This window comes from Mustelus asterias, chromosome 17 (assembly GCF_964213995.1).
Source record: "Mustelus asterias chromosome 17, sMusAst1.hap1.1, whole genome shotgun sequence".
NCBI classification, from domain to species: domain Eukaryota; kingdom Metazoa; phylum Chordata; class Chondrichthyes; order Carcharhiniformes; family Triakidae; genus Mustelus; species Mustelus asterias.
This window is the reverse complement of record NC_135817.1, coordinates 72836256-72855717: the sequence shown is the minus strand read 5'-3', so window position 1 is coordinate 72855717 and position 19462 is coordinate 72836256. Positions and strand designations below refer to the sequence as shown.

At 43.0% G+C, this 19462-nt stretch overlaps 1 protein-coding gene across 6 annotated transcripts in view; it reads right to left on the bottom strand.

The window, feature by feature from the left end:
• Nucleotides 1-1244: 1244 nt before the first annotated feature.
• The window catches only part of pou2f1a (POU class 2 homeobox 1a), a 197330-nt gene continuing 179112 nt past the window's right edge, over nucleotides 1245-19462 (bottom strand). For 5 of the 6 annotated variants that reach the window (XM_078232967.1, XM_078232966.1, XM_078232968.1 and 2 more), the window contains 3 exons: nucleotides 17086-17458; nucleotides 6250-6338; nucleotides 1433-1881 (listed from right to left, as the gene is read on the bottom strand). In XM_078232967.1, coding sequence (XP_078089093.1) covers nucleotides 1583-1881; nucleotides 6250-6338; nucleotides 17086-17458 — 761 coding nt within the window. In that variant the 3' untranslated portion in view covers nucleotides 1433-1582. Of the gene's footprint in view, nucleotides 1882-6249; nucleotides 6339-17085; nucleotides 17459-19462 lie in introns of all 6 variants that reach the window. The other variant, XM_078232969.1, reaches the window with a different exon arrangement.

The window sequence follows — 19462 nt, the reverse complement described above, 5'->3', positions numbered from 1 at the left end:
TTTTAAGATTAAGAAACGGCATCCAGTCATTACCAGCACAAAGAACAACACCAACCCAAGTAAATTTCAATAATAAAATTAACTCAAGTACTTAGTTGGTTTAAGTAAATATACACATTGTCTCAGTGCAGCAAATATGGGTGAATAGTTACTAACAGAGCATAGTGATGTCCTGATGAACATTTGCTTGATTCAAGCACATTATTTGTTAAAGAATCAGCAATGTGTTTATCAGAAAATATCACGTGCTTGCGAAAATTATACCCCACATTCATTTCCAGTGGGCTGCTCAGCACAGGCTATATGTAACAGGTAGCTAAATGTGTTGTTCATTAACTAATTAGGCATGATGGTCAGTGTTGCCAAAGAAATCATTCTAGCTTGTAATGCGATCCTTGTCCCACACTTACACAAGCACACTGACAGAAAATGACAGGCACCATTTTTACTCCATGTGAACTGCAATGCTCTACTCCAGTCCTTTAATTTTTGGTTTTAATATGCTTACAGCAATGGTTCAAGCCATATTGTGCATACCGTAAGCCTCTAGTCTCAAAACAACCCTATTTTCCATTAAAGATAAACAAACACCAAACTGAGCCAACATTAGATATGTCATCAATCTACAAGGAACAAATGTTATTTAGTTTCTATAAATAAATCAGTTTCAGGAAACTAGATAACAAATTTTCCCCATTGGTTAGCCTGGTTCGTTTGTAGTTTGCTTATCTCTACCATATTCCAGGATGGTTCCAACTGGCTTCAGTATCTGAGCAAAGACAAAAGCTTCACAAGATACCCATGATCCACTGACTATAAAGTCTCCTCCATTTCCAGTTGTTCAGCCGTGTGGATCAATATCTCTGATGGTATGACATTTGCTAACGTACCCAACCCTTACATTTAGGAAGGACAGACATACTAAGCCATTTTAAAAACCAAGAATGTTTTTAAAACCACCAGTTTGTGAACTTTTGTCTCAAAGCATCTATCTTTGAATCTTTCCTACAAAAATAACCAACAGTAAACCACTTTATACAAACGGTGCATAAATCTACAGTGTACCCGACAAGGAAAAACCTTTTTTTTTTAAAGAAAGGATACCATTTCAAGAGACATTAACAAGAAAAAAATAAAAACCCAATGTAATTTTCTTAACGGTATACACAGGGGAAAAAAGATGCACAAGCATCCCAAGTACAGGCCTGCCTAAACTGTACCAGTTAAAGAAACCCATGCTATTTATACATGATATAAACACCTTTATGAAACAAAAAGGCCTGTACAACAGACCTAATTAAAATAAACACACAATTAAAAAGAACTAATAAAATAGATACTAAAGGAGACAGAACCCTTGCCTATGCATCGTTAATGACTCCTATATTGTTACGACCGTCTGAAACGATAAATATTCACGTGTTTCCTTTTTGGTAGAAGTCTTTTTTTTTGTCATTTGTGACACAATCCTGAAAAACAAGCAAGTTAAAAAAATTAGGCAAACATCAGTTTTGCTTTTGCTGGAAGCAGCCAACTACACATCCCATTACTGGATTAAATGATCCACTCTAGGGAATACGTCTCATTGGGCCTTGGTGGTGTTGGTGGCCCCACCTGCTGAGGTCACAGTGAACGAAGAGTTCTGGTTGGAATCAGCTGACATAGAGGCCATCTGGAGACTGGCTGCATGTCCAGTTGTCCCGGCAGCGGATATCAGGCTTACGGCTGGGTTGCTGGTGAGTAAGGAGAGGTTTTGTGGGTTCAAAAAAAGAGGGGCTGTAACGATGTTTGGAGTACCCCCTGGGTTCGCTGCATTGGCAAACAATAGATTTCCACTGGCATCAAGGGAGGTTATAGGAAGCGTTCCACTAGATGCAAGTGCTGAAAAGAGAAATAAATCCAGGTTAGAACAAATTAGCCTCATGGAGCTATTCACATAATCTCTATATCAAAAAGGAAAATAGAACAGAAAAATAGCACTAGTAATGCTTAGCAGGTTTATTTATTAAAAAATTGATAATAATACCTAAGCAACGTAAAAATGCATTACTAAATAGCTGTATGTGAATGTGAAGGAATGAACAGAAAACTAACAAATTTCAAGTTCGCCCCATATGACATACTAATCACTGTGGCTGGGTCAAAATCCTGGAACTCTCTTCCTCACAGTACTGTGGGTGCCCTACACCACATGAACTATAGCGGTTCAAGAAGGCAACTCACCACAACCTTCTCAAGGACAATTCTGAATGGCAATAAATGCTGTCCTAGCCAGCGATGCCCACATCCCATGAATGAATAAGATTTTAAAAATCCAATTCTTTCCAATCTCATTTCACATAAATAAATGAGTAAATTCCAGAATCATAAATCTACATTTAATATATGAGAGTTGATGTTTCCTACAGGAAATCATCAGCCAAGTTCATATTTATTTCCAACAAATTTGAGGTCAAAAGTGGTTGGTTTAACCGACTGTTTAATTTGGGGCTACCGCTTTTGCATGCCATTCCTGACTTGTACCAGTCCTTGCTGGTACAGAGAGAGAGAGACAAGTACTCTAATGCAGGCAAGATAGGTTTTTAAAAACATGTTTGTAATAAACATTGCAAACTTTTGTTTCCAAAAAAGTCATTTAAAAGCAGTGACTCTGAACCTATGCTGTGTACTAACATGTTCTACGTGTATCAATTTATTTTGTCAACTATTTTAGCTGCAACTTAACCTAGGTTAAAACTACAGCCAAAAGGAATTTTACATGAACATGTTTAACTTTTGTGTGTTCTCATCATTTACTGTTTGATTTGCCTCATTCTGCTTAATTTTCTGAATCAATGCATTTTAAAGATCTGGCAGCCTAAACCATCTTGCAGCAATTTTTTGCTTTATATCCACTTTTTCTATTTGGGAACTATAGAGATTTACACGATAATCAGGCAATTAAAGCCTTTCACTGAAATTAAAACAAAAAGTACTAGAAATACTCAACAGGTCAGACAGCATCTATTGGGAGAAAATGATTCTCCCAAACAAATTCTAAGTGTCGAATTTACGTGAAAACTGGAGTAAATCACACTTTTTTTCAGCGGGAGTTTCAAAAAGAATCTCCCACACTCTGTGCACTGCAGAGAGCACTAGCATTATTCACTCCAGAAATCAGTGGGTGAGGCCTATTCTCATCCCAGAGGCCGGCAGTATAGTGCTGAGTGGGCCACTGCACACGTGCCAATCTATCGGCGCACGCGCAGTGGCCCCTGTCTGCTGGCCTCCCAAATGCTGGCCAGCCCCACGACTCTCACAACCCTGGCCCTCTGTCCCCCTCACAGCTTGATCGCTGATCTCCCAGTTATGTCTGGGAGAACCTTGATCTAACTCTCCCCATCACTTCTGGCCCGCTTCCCCACCCCAGCAGGCTGTCACCCCACCATCCCAATGGCCAGCCAAATCACTGGCCTCCCCCCGGCTCCCGCCACCAATCCTGACTGCAGAGTCGCAGCGGGACTCCTCACCTCCATCCCCAACGATTGTCCCATAAAAGCCTCACCCCTTCTATCAGGCCCCCTCATTAGGCCCCACCCTCTTGGCACTGCCCTATGCCCGGTGGGCAGTGCCAAGGTGTCCTCTGGGCATTGGCACTTTGCCCCTTGGGTAGTGCCAGGGGCCCAGACTGGCAGTGCCAGGGTGGCAACGCCTAGGGTTCACCGCCCCCTCCAAGCACCCGATCCTCTGGGGGGGGGGGGGGGGGGGAGAGGAGAGAGAAAGAGAGGCCTCAATTGCCCCCCCCCCCTTTCACTCCAGCACGGTCGGACCATCAGCTCTCCATTGATGGGGAGCTATAGTAAATCCCACTGGAATGAAATACTCCTGGCGAGGGTGGGGTTAGTGGGAGAAGAAAGGCTAGCGGGCCTGGAGACTACAGTCCTGTGCCTGCTAATTATATTTAAATCATTAAAATGAGGGTCTGAATATAAAATGCAGCTCCGTGCCGATTTCCGCTGACGGTGCCAGAAATCCGGCACTGGGAGATGCGCTCAGGCCCGGACGTCCAGCACCAATCGGCCGCCGCTAGAGTCTCCCGGCCCAGCGCAGGCTGATGGGAGAATTGCCCCCCACATGTCAGATCAATGATCTTTTGCCTGAATTAAGAAAAGTTAACAATCTAACAGGTTTTAAACAAGTATAGTGGCAGCGTATATTGGGGGAGGGGAAGAACAAAAAGGGAGAAATGATAAATGGGGCAAACAGAATGCTCACCAACAACTGCTGTCCAAACAAAACGTGGGGGCAGAGATTATGTTCTGAAATTGTTGAAATCAATGTTGAGTCCAGAAAGTTGTAAAATGCCTAATCGGAAGATTAGATGCTGTCCCTTGAGCTTCCATTATGTTTCAGTGAGAGTGTAGAAGATTAAGGACATTGAGACCAGTGTGAGTGTGTGCTGGAGAACTAAAATGATAGGCGACTAGATGTGCAGGTTAGGTGAATTGGCCATGCTAAATTCTCTCTCAGTGGACCCAATTAGTTGCCGGAGTGCGGCGACTGGGAGATTTTCACAGTACCTTCATCGCATTGTTAATGTAAGCCTACTTGTGACGAATAAATAAACTTTAACTTTAGAAAGTTAGGATCTGTTTGTGGATTGAATGGGGAATGTACTGAAAAGTAATCATCCCATCATGTTTGGTCTTCCCACTGTAGGGGAGACTCCACCGTGAGCAACAACTACTTATTATTAAATGGAAAGAATAGGAGAAAAATCCTGTTTTACCTGGAAGGCATTTTGGAGTCCTGGATAGTAAGAATGGAAAAGGTAAAAGACCAAATATTACACACATAGTAAGGGGCTGAGGACACAGCCTTGTGGGGCACCGGTGTTGAGGATGATCGTGGAGGAAGTGTTGTTGCCTATCCTCACTGATAGACTGTGGGTTAGGAAGTTCAGGGTCCAGTCGCAGAAGAAGGAGCCGAGCCCCAAGCCACGAAGTTTGGAGGTGAGTTTCGTAGGAATAATGGTGTTGAAGGCTTAGCTCTAGTAGAAAAATAGGAGTCTGACATTGGTATCTTTGTTATCTAGGTGTTCCAGGGTTGAGTGCAGGGCCAAGGAGATGGCGTCTGCTGTGGATCTGTGGCGGCACTAGGCAAATTGTAGTGGATCCAGGCAATCTGGGAGGCCAGAAATGATTCGTGCCATGAAGCATTTCATAATGATTGATGTCAGAGCCACCGGATGACAGTCACTAAGGCACGCTACCTGGCTTTTCTTTGGTACCAGGATGATGGTTGACTTCTTGAAGCAGATAGGGACCTCAGATTGGTGTAAAGAGGGGTTGAAGAATACTCCAGCCAGCTGGTCCGCGCAGGATGAGTGCTCGTCTTACTTACTGCAGATGTGGCTGTCCTAATCAAAATGCTCTCCTCAGATTCCCACATGTTGCAACAGTTGCACATCACCAACACTCTGATCTAAACTTGGATTTAATACATTTTCATCTATCAACTCAGCTTATAGCTTTTAAACCAATTACTTGATCTAATTTAAGTTGTAGGTAGAATAAGTTAAATATTTACCTGCAACATGAACCATAACAAGTATTGGAGACAAAAAGCAGCGCCACCTTCCCCCTCCGAACCAAATTTCCACTGACAAAATTCTGAATGTTTACGCCGTTTATAGTGTGCTCAGCTTATGACTTATCGAAGGTACTGGAAAATAATACCCAAACATGAACTATAGCAGAGAAGGGGCTTAAGCTTGGATAGGTCACCCTGAGGAGAATTGGATATTTTGGCCGTCTCTTTTTAGGAAACCCAAAGCAGTAAGTTTGTCATTTTATACCAATTTTGTACCTTGCTAGAGTAACCTAATGTTTTGCAAAGTTTCATCAGGATATGAAAGGAACAGTTTAACACAGAGAACATTTCTGCCTTGAGGATTAGTAATTTTTAGGTGGCTCTCTATGTTTTATTATAAAATTAGGAGTAATTCTTTCTTAAAATGGTAAACAATTTTACATCCCTAACTTTATAAATATTTAACATGAACACCAATACTAAAAGCACTTTTACCATGTGTGATACTTAATTACCATTTTAGAGTAAATCAATATATAAATTCACTAAAGATAAAGCATTTTGAAGCACTAACATCCAGTACATGTCATTCTTCCTTCAACTTGAAAGCATAGCTTTGGGCACATTCAACAAAAAGTTAGTCTGTTGGTGGATACAGAGGTTATTGCAGTTACTGACCTTGAATAGTTGCCAGTGTGCTATTACTCATTAGTGCTGGACCGAGAGCACCACCAAGACTCCCTGGATTCAGACTTAGTAAGGCACCTCTGCAAAAAAAAAATCAAGTTGACTTCGGGTTTATTTACTTGGATCAATTCCTAGAAAGTGTATATGCTCCCCAATCTGTATAATATTAAAACATATATCACAATACAACAGAAATTATGAACTTATTTATTGGGAAAGAGTAAAGAAGGAAATGTATTGAATATTTCAATGGCTTTGGATAAGACCATACAACCTAGGAGCAGAATTCGGCCACTCGGTCCATCGAGTCTGCTCCGCCATTCAATCATGGCTGATATTTTTCTTGTTCCCATTCACCTAACTTTTCCTCATAACCCCTGATCCCCTTATTAATCAAGAACCTATCTATCTCGGTCTTAAAGACACTCAATGACCTGGCCTCCACAGCCTTCTGCAGCAAAGAGTTCCACAGATTCACCACTCTCTGGCTGAAGAAATTCCTCCTCATCTCTGTTTTAAAGGATCATCCCTTTAGCCTGAGGTTGTGCCCTCTGGTTCTAGTTTTTCCTACTAGTGGAAACACCCTCTCCACATCCACTCTATCCAGGCCTCGCAGTATCCTGTAAGTTTCAATAAGATCCCCTCTCATCCTTCTAAATTCCGACGAGTACAGACCCAGAATCCTCGACTGTTCCTCATACAACAAGCTCTTCACTTCAGGGATCATTCTTGTGAACCTCCTCTGGGCCCTTTCCAAAGCCAGCACATCCTTCCTTAGATACAGGGCCCAAAACTGCTCACAAAACTCCAAATGGGGTCTGACCAGAGCCTTATGCAGCCTCAGAAGTTCATCCCTGCTCTTGTATTCTAGTCCTCTCGACATGAATGCTAACATTGCAATTGCCTTCCTAACTGCCGACTGAACCTGCACATTAACCTTAAGAGAATCTTCAACAAGGGCTCCCAAGTCCCTTTGAATTTCTGATTTCCGAAGCATTTCCCCATTTAGAAAATAGTCTATGGCTCCATTCCTCCTTCCAAAGTGCATAACCTCACACTTTTCCACATTGTATCCTAACTGCCACTTCTTTGCCCACTCTCCTAACCTGTCCAAGTCCTTCTGCAGCCCCCCTGCTTCCTCAGTACTACCTGTCCCTCTACATATCTTTGTATCATCTGCAAACTTAGCAACAGTGCCTTCAGTTCCTTCTTCCAAATCGTTAATGTATATTGTGAAAAGTTGTGGTCCCAGCACCGAGCCTTGAGACACACCACTAGTCACTGGCTGCCATCCTGAAAAAGATATGGGTAACTAATCTGGTAACCATCTCCAGTTTCCAATACTGTCATGATTTCCTCTATTTGCTCTGCATTCAATAACTAATTACATTTTTTATTCAGGGGATGGGAGCGTCGCTGGCAAAACCAGAATTTGTTGTCCACCCTTAAATGTCCTTGGGAATGTGGTGGTGAGCCACCTTCTTGAACAACTGCAGTTGCATGCCTTTTTCATGTATGAATCTAATGCATAGACAGATGTCAGATGGTTTGTTGATCATATTCTTATTGTAGGTTTTCATAGCAGTTTTGCTATAACTGAGTAGCTAGGCCATTTCAGATAGCAGTTAAAAGTCAATCACATTCCTCAGGATCTGGAGTCACAAGTAGCGAGACTGGGTAGCAAGGGCAAATTTCCCCCCTTAAAGGACATTAATGAAACAGATGAGTTTTTGCAACAATTTGATAATTAATGGTCACAAGTAATCATACTAGCTCTGCTACTCCTATTAATTAATTCACCGAATTTAAATTCCCCAGCTTCCATGACGGGCTTTGAACTCATGTCTCTGGATAATTAATCAGGATGTTAAGTAACATAGCCCCTCTGCTTCCATATCCTTGTAATGATGGTTATAAATTTTATATTTGAAAAAAATAAACAGAATTACTCACAGGGTTTGGTCAAAGCACATGGATTTGAGAGAGAGAATTCATGGGAACAACATCACTCCAACAATTTGCATGTTTGACCTCCCTGTGCTTTACTAGTTATCTTGGCTCCTTTCCAGAAATTATAGGACAACTTCAAAAACCCAACCATGCCACTGAATAAACGCAGCAATGCATGCGACAACAACTGGAAAGTTACAAAACTCAGACGTACACCAGGCACTATTGCCCTGTCCCAGACACATTTAGAAGCTTGACAGCTGGAAGGTGATGGCATCAGTTCACTTCAAGAATGGTGATGTTTCACCTTTGATGAATCGTCTCAAATACTGACCGCATCCCCTGAAACACCAACTATACAAGATGAGGAAACAGTTTGCTCTCATGTTAATATTACATAATTTAATTGACTGAATAAGCCCCAATAAATGCAAAGGCAAAATACTGCGGATATCTGAAATAAAAACAGAAAAATGCTGGAAACATACAGCAGATCTGGCAGCATCTGTGGAGAAAGAAATAGAGGGCAGAACTCTCCCAATTTGAGAGCAAGTGCCGTGGCAGGAATGCTGGGGGGGGGGGGGGGGGGGGGGGGCTGGTGATGGTTGGAGAACATGGGCAGCACAATGGTTAGCACTGCTGCCTCACAGTGCCAGGGACCCAGGTTCAATTCCCAGCTTGGGTCACTGTGCGTGTGGGTTTCCTCCGGGTGCTCCGGTTTCCATCCACAGTCTGAAAGACGTGCTGGTTAGGTACACTGACCCGAAAAGGTGCCGGAATGTGGCAACTAGGGGAATTTCACAGTAACTTCATTCCAGTGTTAATGCAAGCCTTACCTGTGACTAATATTTAAAAAATGGCATGTTTCCCACTGTGGCAGCAGGCAGGAAAACATGCCAAATATTCTAGCACTGGTCTAATTAATTACCAGATGTATTATGCTGTCTTAAGTGGAAGGGCAGGATTGAATGGTGAGTAACCTGGCATTATATCAAGACACCACATTGAAAGGACATCCGGCATCCCACTGTTCAATATGTTGTCAGGAAACCCAAGTTTATTGACGCCTCACTGGGTGTCTTCCTCAAGCACGTAGAGGCCAGGAAGGCCATCTTCATCCCAGCAGATGGAAGGAGGCGGCCCAGCAGGGAGACAACGTGACATGGGCAATAGGTGGTCGATGTCATTCGTGCCCATGGGGTGGAGAAGGTCAGCAACCCAGTGCCGAAAGAGTATGAATGACTGCATTCACTCCACCATGGTAAGTCTCATCCATGATTGAACAGTCATTCCCATGCCTGGCAACAGCATGCCCTGCCTCACAGCTCCACTTCAGTGTACTCATGCTGCGATGGAGTGTTGAAGAGAGGGTGTGTTGATGCTGAGAGAATGAGCAGCCTCCACATCGCATGCATGTACGAGACTTCCCCTTGCGTGTGAACGTGCTCTGTGCTCTGGAGGGAGCTGGTCCACCACCTCTGCCCAATTTGCTTCAGTAATGATGTGTCACACAGAAGTAGGATATCTTACAAAGGAGGGAATGCTGAATGATCGGAAATGCAATGAGCCAATCTATGTAACTTGGAACTCCTCTCAAGCAAACTCTTCTTTGACCAGGAGAAGCGGTTGTACAACCAGAGGGAGTGGGAGAAGACCAGAGGAGTTCCATAACACCACAAACCCCTCATTGAGTACAAGAAAAGGGCTTCAGAGCTCGCAGGCATTGAACAGGACCAAGCCATTGGCAATGTAGAGCTGGGTCTTCACTGTCCACCTGGTAAGAATGCTCCCAATTAACGGTGACATGGGGTTGAATGTGCCTCCACCTCTGTCTTGGAAGCAGTTGCTGCTGTCACTGGCACTCTTCTATTCATTGACAGGTGCCTCCAAGAAGCGACCAAGGCCAGAGGAAGAAGACGACGACCATGCCTCAGGATCACCCAAGAAGAGAGCCAGGAGGGAGAAAAATTGGAGAACTCCATGCCATTAGAGACACTGCAACTATCACTTGCACCTTACACCAGCTCAGGTACACACATCACGATGGGTACTGGTGATAGTTCAGGTGGAATCTCATAAACTGGTAATCACTGCACAGACATGTGTCCACAGCAGATGGGGGCAAGTTCAGTCGAGCAACAACAGTGAGGGCACAGTCTGATGGTGAACTCTGTAATCAGCCCTCCAACTACTGCTGGAGGATCTGTGATAGGCAAAGCGACATCATACAGATCTGTTGGATGCCTTTAACAATGTGGCACGCGAGTTGGAGATGTCTGTCCACCGGCTCCATAGTTGTGCATACATTGTAGACTCCATGGGGAGGGTGGCGGATGTTATTGAGAACCTTATTCAGCAGCACACGGAGATACAGGCAGACCTGCACTCCATCGCCACAGCCATTGGTGAGTTCATGCAGTGGCAACATGAGAGGCACATGGGGCACCTCAATGACCCTCCAGGTGCCCCTTCCTCTCAAGGAGTCAGGTTGGGGCCCTTGGGCACCCAAAGAGTGGATGAGGAGCAGCTGGTCACCCCTGGGTCATCCACTTAGGATTCCCACTCCATCTGATTCCCTTCAGCCTGTGACCCCTTCAGTCTCATCCTCTGTCATCGCAAAGGAAGCAGCTGGCCCATTGGTGGGAAGCTAAAGTCGGCCAGGGCCCTCCAGGCCTCCGAGCCCCAGGCAACTGGGCGGACAACGCCACAGGCTTCCTTCACCCCCGATGCGTGTGTGCTAGCAACACTGAGACATAGTAGTAGGTCAAAAAAATAAGGAAATTTTGGGCACAGTGTCACTGTATAAATATATTCACACCTTCACTAAATAATGTCTGGTGTTGCCACTTAGCATCAAACACACTGGCAGGGACTTGGGTGAATTCTGCCCAGAGTTACATTTTCAGGTCTGTGACCTTTCATCAGAACTGAGAAAAATTAGAAATTCAATAGGTTGTGAGCAAGCAAAATGGGGAGGGTGGGAAGGAGAAAAGGGAAGGTGTGTGATAGGGTGGAGGGTAGGACAAATTAAATGACAACATATTTCATAATAGAAAGCCAAAGGGAGTGGTAATGGGACAAGTAAAGCTGTGCCTAGAGGAGGGCCGGATGGCAGGATAGCAGCCACCCAAATGCAAAGTAAACAAATTAGAAACAAGAGAGAAAATAAATCAACCAGCAAAAAGAACACAAAACAAAATGAGGCAGATGTTACTATCTGGAATTGATTAACTCAACATTGTGTCAAAAATGCTCTAAAGTGCCCAGTCAATAGGTGAGCTTCCTTGAGAGTTTGTACTGAGATTCGTTGGAATACTGCAGCAAACCTAGTCAGAGACAAAATGACAGGCAGCAGGAAACTCATGCTTGCATTCGGACAGAGATGCTCTGCAAAGTGATCATCCGGTCTCCATTCAGTCTTGCTAAAGTAGAAGACATCACATCCCCCATTGTGGGTGTCAGGGCCTCAACCATGCATGTTCTACTTCACACACTTCTGCTTTTGCCCCTTTCCTCTCCCTCCCAGAACCAGGATAGCATTCTCCTTGCCCTCACTTTCCAGCCTCACTTGTTCAAATTTCGAACTTCTTTCAGTACTGATGAAAGATTGGAGACCTGAAAATGTTAATACCGTTTCGCTTGTGACAGACCTGCAAAATGTTTCCAGCATTTTCTGATTTTATAACCAATCTATTCAACTCTATTTAAATAAGAAAATGTCAGATTAGGGTTTGAAGTCTCATCTCAACTTGAAATCAATTGCAGAAAAATCTCAACTGTTTTTCCAGTAAAGCATTCAACAAGAACATAAGGCATAAATCAAAAAATTAGTTTTTTCGGCAGGTGATCTTTTGGAAATGCATTTGGGGCATTTGAGTTTGCATGCATATACCACAAAAACAGACAACACAAATAATGAAAGAATCTGATAAATATTATGTGGGAGTGAGGAAAACAGAGATGAGGTATCAAATTTGAAAACGAGACATGCTGTCGAAGTTTTTCATCTTGCACTCATCAGGACAGGTTTGCAAGAATAACAATTGTAAAGGGAACAACAATTTATGCTGCATGAGAAGATTGGCTGATTAGATGGCAAATGGGCTCTGATTGGTAGAGACAGTGCCATGGAGAATGCACCAGGAACAGTTAACTGCCAAGTTTTTGTTTTAATTCAAACCAGGCAGGTTGACCCTGATAGATCAAGGCATTGCTCTGGGGTGGTATGGAGGCACAGTGGTTGGCACTGCTGTCTCACCACGCCAAAGAGCTGGGTTTAATTCCAACCTTGGTTGATTGACTGTGTGGAGTTTGCATGTTCTCCCTACGTCTTAGTGGGTTTCCTTCAGGTGCTTCAGTTTCCTCCCACAGTCCAAAGATGTGCAAGTGAGGTGGATTGCCCATGTTAAATTGCCCCTTAACCTGCACATCCTTGGACAAGAGATTTTAAGTGGATCAGCCATGGTAAATGCATGGCTTCACAGGGATAGGTTAGAGGTGAGGGCCTGAGAGAGATGCTGTTTCAGAGAGACGGTGCAGACTCAATGGGCAGAATGGCCTCTTCCTGTACTGTAGAGATTCTATGGAATGAACTAGGGAATGGCTGTCCTCACAAGCTTTTATTTTGTTGAAAAAGGCACAATGCATGGACATGCTCCTTCTGCCTGCAATGGACAGGTCCGTGTGTATGAATATATTGTGTTTCTACGTAATCGAGCCACAGAGTTTAATAACAATTGTATAATGGCAAATAAGGACATAGCAGGGAACAGAAATACAAATGTGAAATTAAAGACTCTTTATCTGAATGCACAAGGCCGCCGCAATAAGAGAGATGAATTCATGGTAGAAAATAGAAGTAAATAACTTAGATTTAATCACCATTACAGTGACATGGTTACAAAATGATCAAGGATGGGAATATTCCAGGATACACAATTTTTCGGAAAGTCAGACGGATAGCAAAGGAGGAGGGGTCTCCCTGAAAGCAAAAGATAACAGCTGATCATGAAGTAGAATCAGTATGGCTGGAAATCAGGGATAGCAAGAATTGGGAAAAGAGTGGCGGTAGTGTTTATAGGTTCCCCAACAGTAGTTACATTGTTAGACAAAGCATTAACAAGAAATTACGGGAGCTTGTAACAAAGAGAGTGAGTGTTGGGGACTTAATTTTTCATATAAACTGGGACAATCAAAGTGGTAGAGTGGTCTAGAAGATGACTTTGTAGAATGTTTTCCTGACAGTTTCTTGGAGCCATATATCGTGGCGTCAACCAACTACCTTGTATCTAATATTGTGCAACAAAGCAGGGTTAATTAGTAATATCCTAATAAAAGATCCACTGGGAAGTAATGATGTTACCAATGAATTCTATATTAAGTTTGCAAGTGGCATATTCCAATTAAAACAAAAATCTTATACTTAAACAAAGCCAATTACGCAGGTATGAGGGCAGAATTGGCTCAGGTTAATTGGATAAATAAATTAAAAAGTATGGAGGTAAATGAACAGTGGGAAACATTTTTAAAAACTCAATCTTTAAAAAAAATTCCAATAAAAACAAAAACTCAATGAAAAAGACCCACCTATGGCTCACTCAGAAGTTAAGGATTGGATTAAAAGAAGGGGTTTACAATGTTGCAAAAAATGTAGCAAGTCTGGGGATTGTACAGGGTTTTGGTGAGACCACATTTGGAAAATTATGCAGTTTTGGTGTCCACATTTAAGGAAGGATATAATCACATTGGAGGCAAGACAACAAAGGTTTATTAAATTGGTCTCTGGGATGACGAGATTGTCCCATGATTAGTGGCTAAATAAAGTTGCCTTATTTATATTCCCTGGAGTTTGGAAGAATAAGAGATAAATTATCATATTGAAACCTACAAATTCCTGAAGGGGCTTGGATAGGGCAGATGCTGAGAGGTTGTTTCCATTAGTCTGAAAATCTAAAAGCATTGGGGGGGGGGGGGGGGGGCATAATCTCAAGGGGCTGATCATTTAAAACGGAGATGAGGAGAAATTTCTTCACTCAACCGGAATTATGAATCTTTTGAATTCTCTACACTGGAGGGCTGTGGCTGCTCCACCGCTGAATAAATGTAAGGCTGGGATAAATAGAATTTTGATCTCTCATGGAAATAAGGATTATGGGGAGCGGGCAGAAAAATGGAACTGAAGCCCAAGATCACCCATGATTGCATTGAGCGGTGGAGTAGGCCCAATAAACCATATGGTCTACTCCTGCTCCTATTTCTTGAGTTCCTGTGTACACTAATAATCAATTTAATTAGTTGTGCTCATAATGTGGCTCATTTACACTTGCTAGAAGGGCATACATTCATACACAGGGACCTGTCCTCTGCAACAGGAATATGTTCAAGTCTTACGCTTTCGTTAAATTACCCGTGAGATTGGGGAACCCAGAATTCCCCATTGCTTTCTCTCTGGAACATCGTGGCCAATCAGTCAACTTGCCAACCAATCAGAACCTCTTTCTACTGTAGTATAAATTGTCCTGCCTGTTTAAAATTTGGAATTCTTGTGTTTGTCCTGATTACAAGATGAAAAGCTTAGGTAAGACACCTCTCTTTTCAGCAATATTCAAGTTCTGTACTTAGCAAGCTACTGTCAATAAAATAAAATGTGACTGTCAATATTTAATTATTTTAAAATATTTTAAATGCCTCAATTAAAATTCTAAAAAAAATTAATGGACAGTCAAAAGTTTAAAAAAGCTTTGAGAGATTTCCAATATCTGGCTATAGTAATCCATGCAGGTGCGATTATTTTTAATTAAGTTACCTGGGCTTCATTCTTAAAATTTAAATTGATTTCACTTTGTGTCCCATAACAAGTAAAATGGCTAGTGCACCTCACTTTCTGAGAAAGCTAAAGACCTATTGCTGTAGTTTATTTGTCAAAATAAATCTTCTCTGATTGTTATAGGGGTAGAATCATAATGTCCAGAGCCAATATGCAACATGAAATCCAGAAGGTCCTTCAAAAAACATGTCTACAGCATTTAGCCTGTGTCTTTAGTTTTAATGCGGAGATGCCGGCGTTGGACTGGGGTAAACACAGTAAGAAGTTTAACAACACCAGGTTAAAGTCCAACAGGTTTATTTGGTAGCAAAAGCCACAAGCTTTCGGAGCCTTAAACCCCTTCTTCAGGTGAGTGGGAATTCTGTTCACAAACTGGGCATATAAAGACACAAACTCAATTTACAGAATAATCGTTGGAATGCGAATACTTACAGCTAATCAAGTCTTTAAGATACAAACAATGTGAGTGGAGAGAGCATTAAGACAGGTTAAAGAGATGTGTATTGTCTCCAGACAGGACAGCCAGAGAGACTCTGCAGGTCCAGGCAAGCTGTGGGGACTACAGATAGTGTGACATGAACCCAATATCCCGGTTGAGGCCGTCCTCATGTGTGCGGAACTTGGCTATCAGTTTCTGCTCAGCGACTCTGCGTCGTTGTGTGTCGTGAAGGCCGCCTTGGAGAACGCTTATCAGAGGCCGAATGCCCGTGACCACTGAAGTGCTGCCCAACAGGAAGAGAACCAAGGCGGCCTTCACGACACACGACGGCGCAGAGTCGCTGAGCAGGAACTGATAGCCAAGTTCCGCATGCATGAGGACGGCCTAAACCGGGATATTGGGTTCATGTCACACTATCTGTAATCCCCACAGCTTGCCTGGACCTGCAGAGTCTTACTGGCTGTCCTGCCTGGAGACAATACACATCTCTTTAACCTGTCTTAATGCTCCCTTCACTCACATTGTTTGTATCTTAAAGACTTGATTAGTTGTAAGTATTCGCATTCCAACCATTATTCATGTAAATTGAGTTTGTGTCTTTATATGCCCTGTTTGTGAACAGAATTCCCACTCACCTGAAGAAGGGGCTTAAGGCTCCAAAACCTTGTGTGGCTTTTGCTACCAAATAAACCGGTTGGACTTTAACCTGGTGTTGTTAAACTTCTTACTGTCTTTAGTTTTAAGCAGGTTTCACATTTCAAAGTTCATTATTTGCATCAGTCATTGGGAAATGCCTGTGGCGTAATGCAAATTAGCCAATGACTATGGCAAAGTTGATCAGAGTTTCCCTGATTTAAGTAAAATGCAATGGTTGACTATGAAGGACAGTGCTAAAAGGAATTTTGCAATTAAACCATCAATTAAATAAGGAATTTGATAAACTTGGTAAAAGTGCGACTACTGAAACTATGGGGAAAATTTGCAACCAAAAAAGGGCAGGAAATGACAAATGCAAGCTTTTGTTGTGTGTGGAAATTTGCTGCTGGTGTCACTAGAAAAAGAATGAGAGACACACTATCTGCAAACTTGCACGCCTTCTTGCTCCCATCCCTCAATTTTTTTGTACTGGCAAAGCCTGCTTCTTTAACTCATTCCAAATGCAAATATTATCCATGATGTTCCCCTGAAATCTATATAAAATATTTAATTATTTTAAAATATTTTAAATGCCTCAATTAAAATTCTAAAAAAAAATTAATGGACAGTCAAAATGAAAAATTGACTGGGGTCAAATTTCTTCACAGGACAACACCCCAGGTGATTCCCTCCCAAGTAGCATGATGCAAACCATTCAATTGTACATGGAGGCTGAAAGAGCGAGGAAAAATTATTTCAGATCACATTTGTAATATAACAACCTATTTATCAAAGTGTGTATTTTATTTGTGAGGGTAAAAACATTTTTTTCCTGGGCACTGGAGTAATTCAATTCTCTCCCATATGCAGACAAAACCTTCATTTGATGGTATATTATATGTATATATTATACATTAAAAATTCACGTTTGCAGATAAATTAAAGGTGTAATTCCTCATTGAAAGTGAAAACTTACCCAGCTGCAAACTGAGGGGCTGACATGAGGCCAGGATTGGCTAGTCCTGCAGCAGCGGCCATGGCAGCTAGGCCTGGATTGGTGGCAAGGCCAGCACCAGTGGATACCTGTGCAGCTGCTGCTTGTAGCGCAGTGGTCTGCAGTCCAGATGCTGACACCGTGATTTGGCTTGTGCACAGAGGGTTTACTAAGCCAGTTGAGGTTGACTGTGTGGTATTTGCATCACTACTGCTCGATGACTCAGTCACTGAAACGGATGCTGATGGTGAAGGGGTTAGAGATGGAGAAGTGACTGATGACGTAGAAACTGCAGAAGACAGGCCGGTGATTACAGATGCCACGTTCGTAGGAGCTGTCCCTGATGCAGTTGTACCTGAAGGGTTCAGAGATTAGAATTTTAATATGAATTCTACTTCCTAATTTGCATTTTATCAAAATATTTAAAATACTTCTAATCTAATCCATAGAATAAAAAACAAAAGATGAGGAGCTGGATTTTCACAAAGTCAGGATAACTCAGGAGCCCTTTAAAAATGGCGACTGGAACCTGATTCCAGAGCTTCAAACCACATTCCATTGTGACTTTTAAGGATGGGGGCTGGTTCGGATTAAAAGCCTGCATCCCCAACCTGTCCGGCACCATTGTGACGATTGGATGTCCTAATCCTCAGCAATTTTCATGGAGGGCCAGGATTCTCTGACCTCCAACGCGGCTGGGATTATCCAGTCCCGCTGCTGTGAACAGAGATTTGGTTGAGCGCCAAATTCTCCATCCTTGCTGTCAGTGGGGTGTGAGAGACTGGAGAATTCCAGCCAAGGTAGAAATAAATCAGTTCAGTGGGGGCAGGGACAGGCTGAAACGATAGGGCAGTCAGGTTGGGATTTTGGAAAGGAGGTGGAAGCGAGCTAAATAGGGTTAGGAGCAATGACGAGCTTGTCTAGTCTCTTCCTACCGACATCACTTCTGATGTCCGCCATCACTTTAAAAGTTTCCCGTTTCCTGACCCTAACTGTCCACGGACGTCTAATCTCTCAACACCTCCATTCCCACCAGGATGGGCTGAAGACTCTCTGCCTCTTCCTTGAATAGAGGCCTAACCAGTTCCCATCCACCAATACCCGACTTCACCTGGCTGAAACTTTTCTTACTCTGGCAAAGTTATCCTTCAACTCCATTCCCTTCCTCAATAAAAGGTGTTACTATGGGTGTGCACATGGGTCTTAGCTATGCTTACCTTTTTGTACGATACACCAAACATATCTTGCTCCAGTTGCAATCTGGCCCCCTCCTCTATTCTTTTTTTTAATGCACGGATTACTCTCATCAGTGCAATGTTCTACTCTCACCCGGAATTGAAAACCTTCCTCAATTTTGCTTCCAAATTCCACCCTGCTCTCTTGTCACATGGTTCATCTCTGACTCTTCCCTTCTACTCTTAGCTCTACCTCTCAGAACTACCATAGGGTGACCCTTGCCCTTACCTTCCACCCCATCAGCCTCCATATTCAAAGGATCGTTTTTTGCCAATTCCATCACCGTCAGCATGCTACCATCACCAGACCACATCCTCCCCTCCCTCCCCTTCTAGAATACCGAAGGGACCAGTTTCTCTGCAATATTCCGGACCACTTCTCAGTCATCCCCAATACCCTGTCCCCCCTCACCCCCCAAAGCAAGTTTCCATGCAGGAGATTTAATGCCTGCCCTTTTACCTCCTCTCTACTCACCATTCAAGGACCCAAACACATCATCTAGACCCTCTAAAATATAAGTAGCAGAAACTGAATGGACTTGAAAATTGTGCAATTGAGAGACTAGACCAGAAAGCCACCAACGCCCCCCACCCCCTTGCAGCACAACTGTTTCAACAGAGTAATGGATGAATGGGCTGAGCTGAAACAACTGCAACAGTCTAATGATTGACACTTTTATATGGTTGTGGTAAAAGCATTATTTATGAATGAATACCTTTCTTTTAAAATCGTTCTCACATATGCTATTATTACATCAGGGCTCAGTGATTTTGTACAGAGTGTATGCTGAATGACTGGTCACGGATATGCCCGAGGTTGGCATGGAGGGTTTGAGAGCCTATGGAGGATAGGTGGTGCTGGCACAGCTTGGCATGGAAGGAGATCAGGATCCATGAGCTGGCATGGGTGGGCATTGGGGAGTGTGTGGGCTGACGGCTATTTTTGTTATACTGATTTTATTTTAACTGGGATAGAGTCACAGAGCATCATGGAGAGCCTTTCAAGCAGCCTACTTCAGCACTTGGCAGCCCCTGTGGCTGTTTCCAAACTCTTTTCAGAGATAGTGACATCAACCTCGATTAGCACCCTTTCCCCCCGGAACAAAGGCTGGGGTGGGCATGCT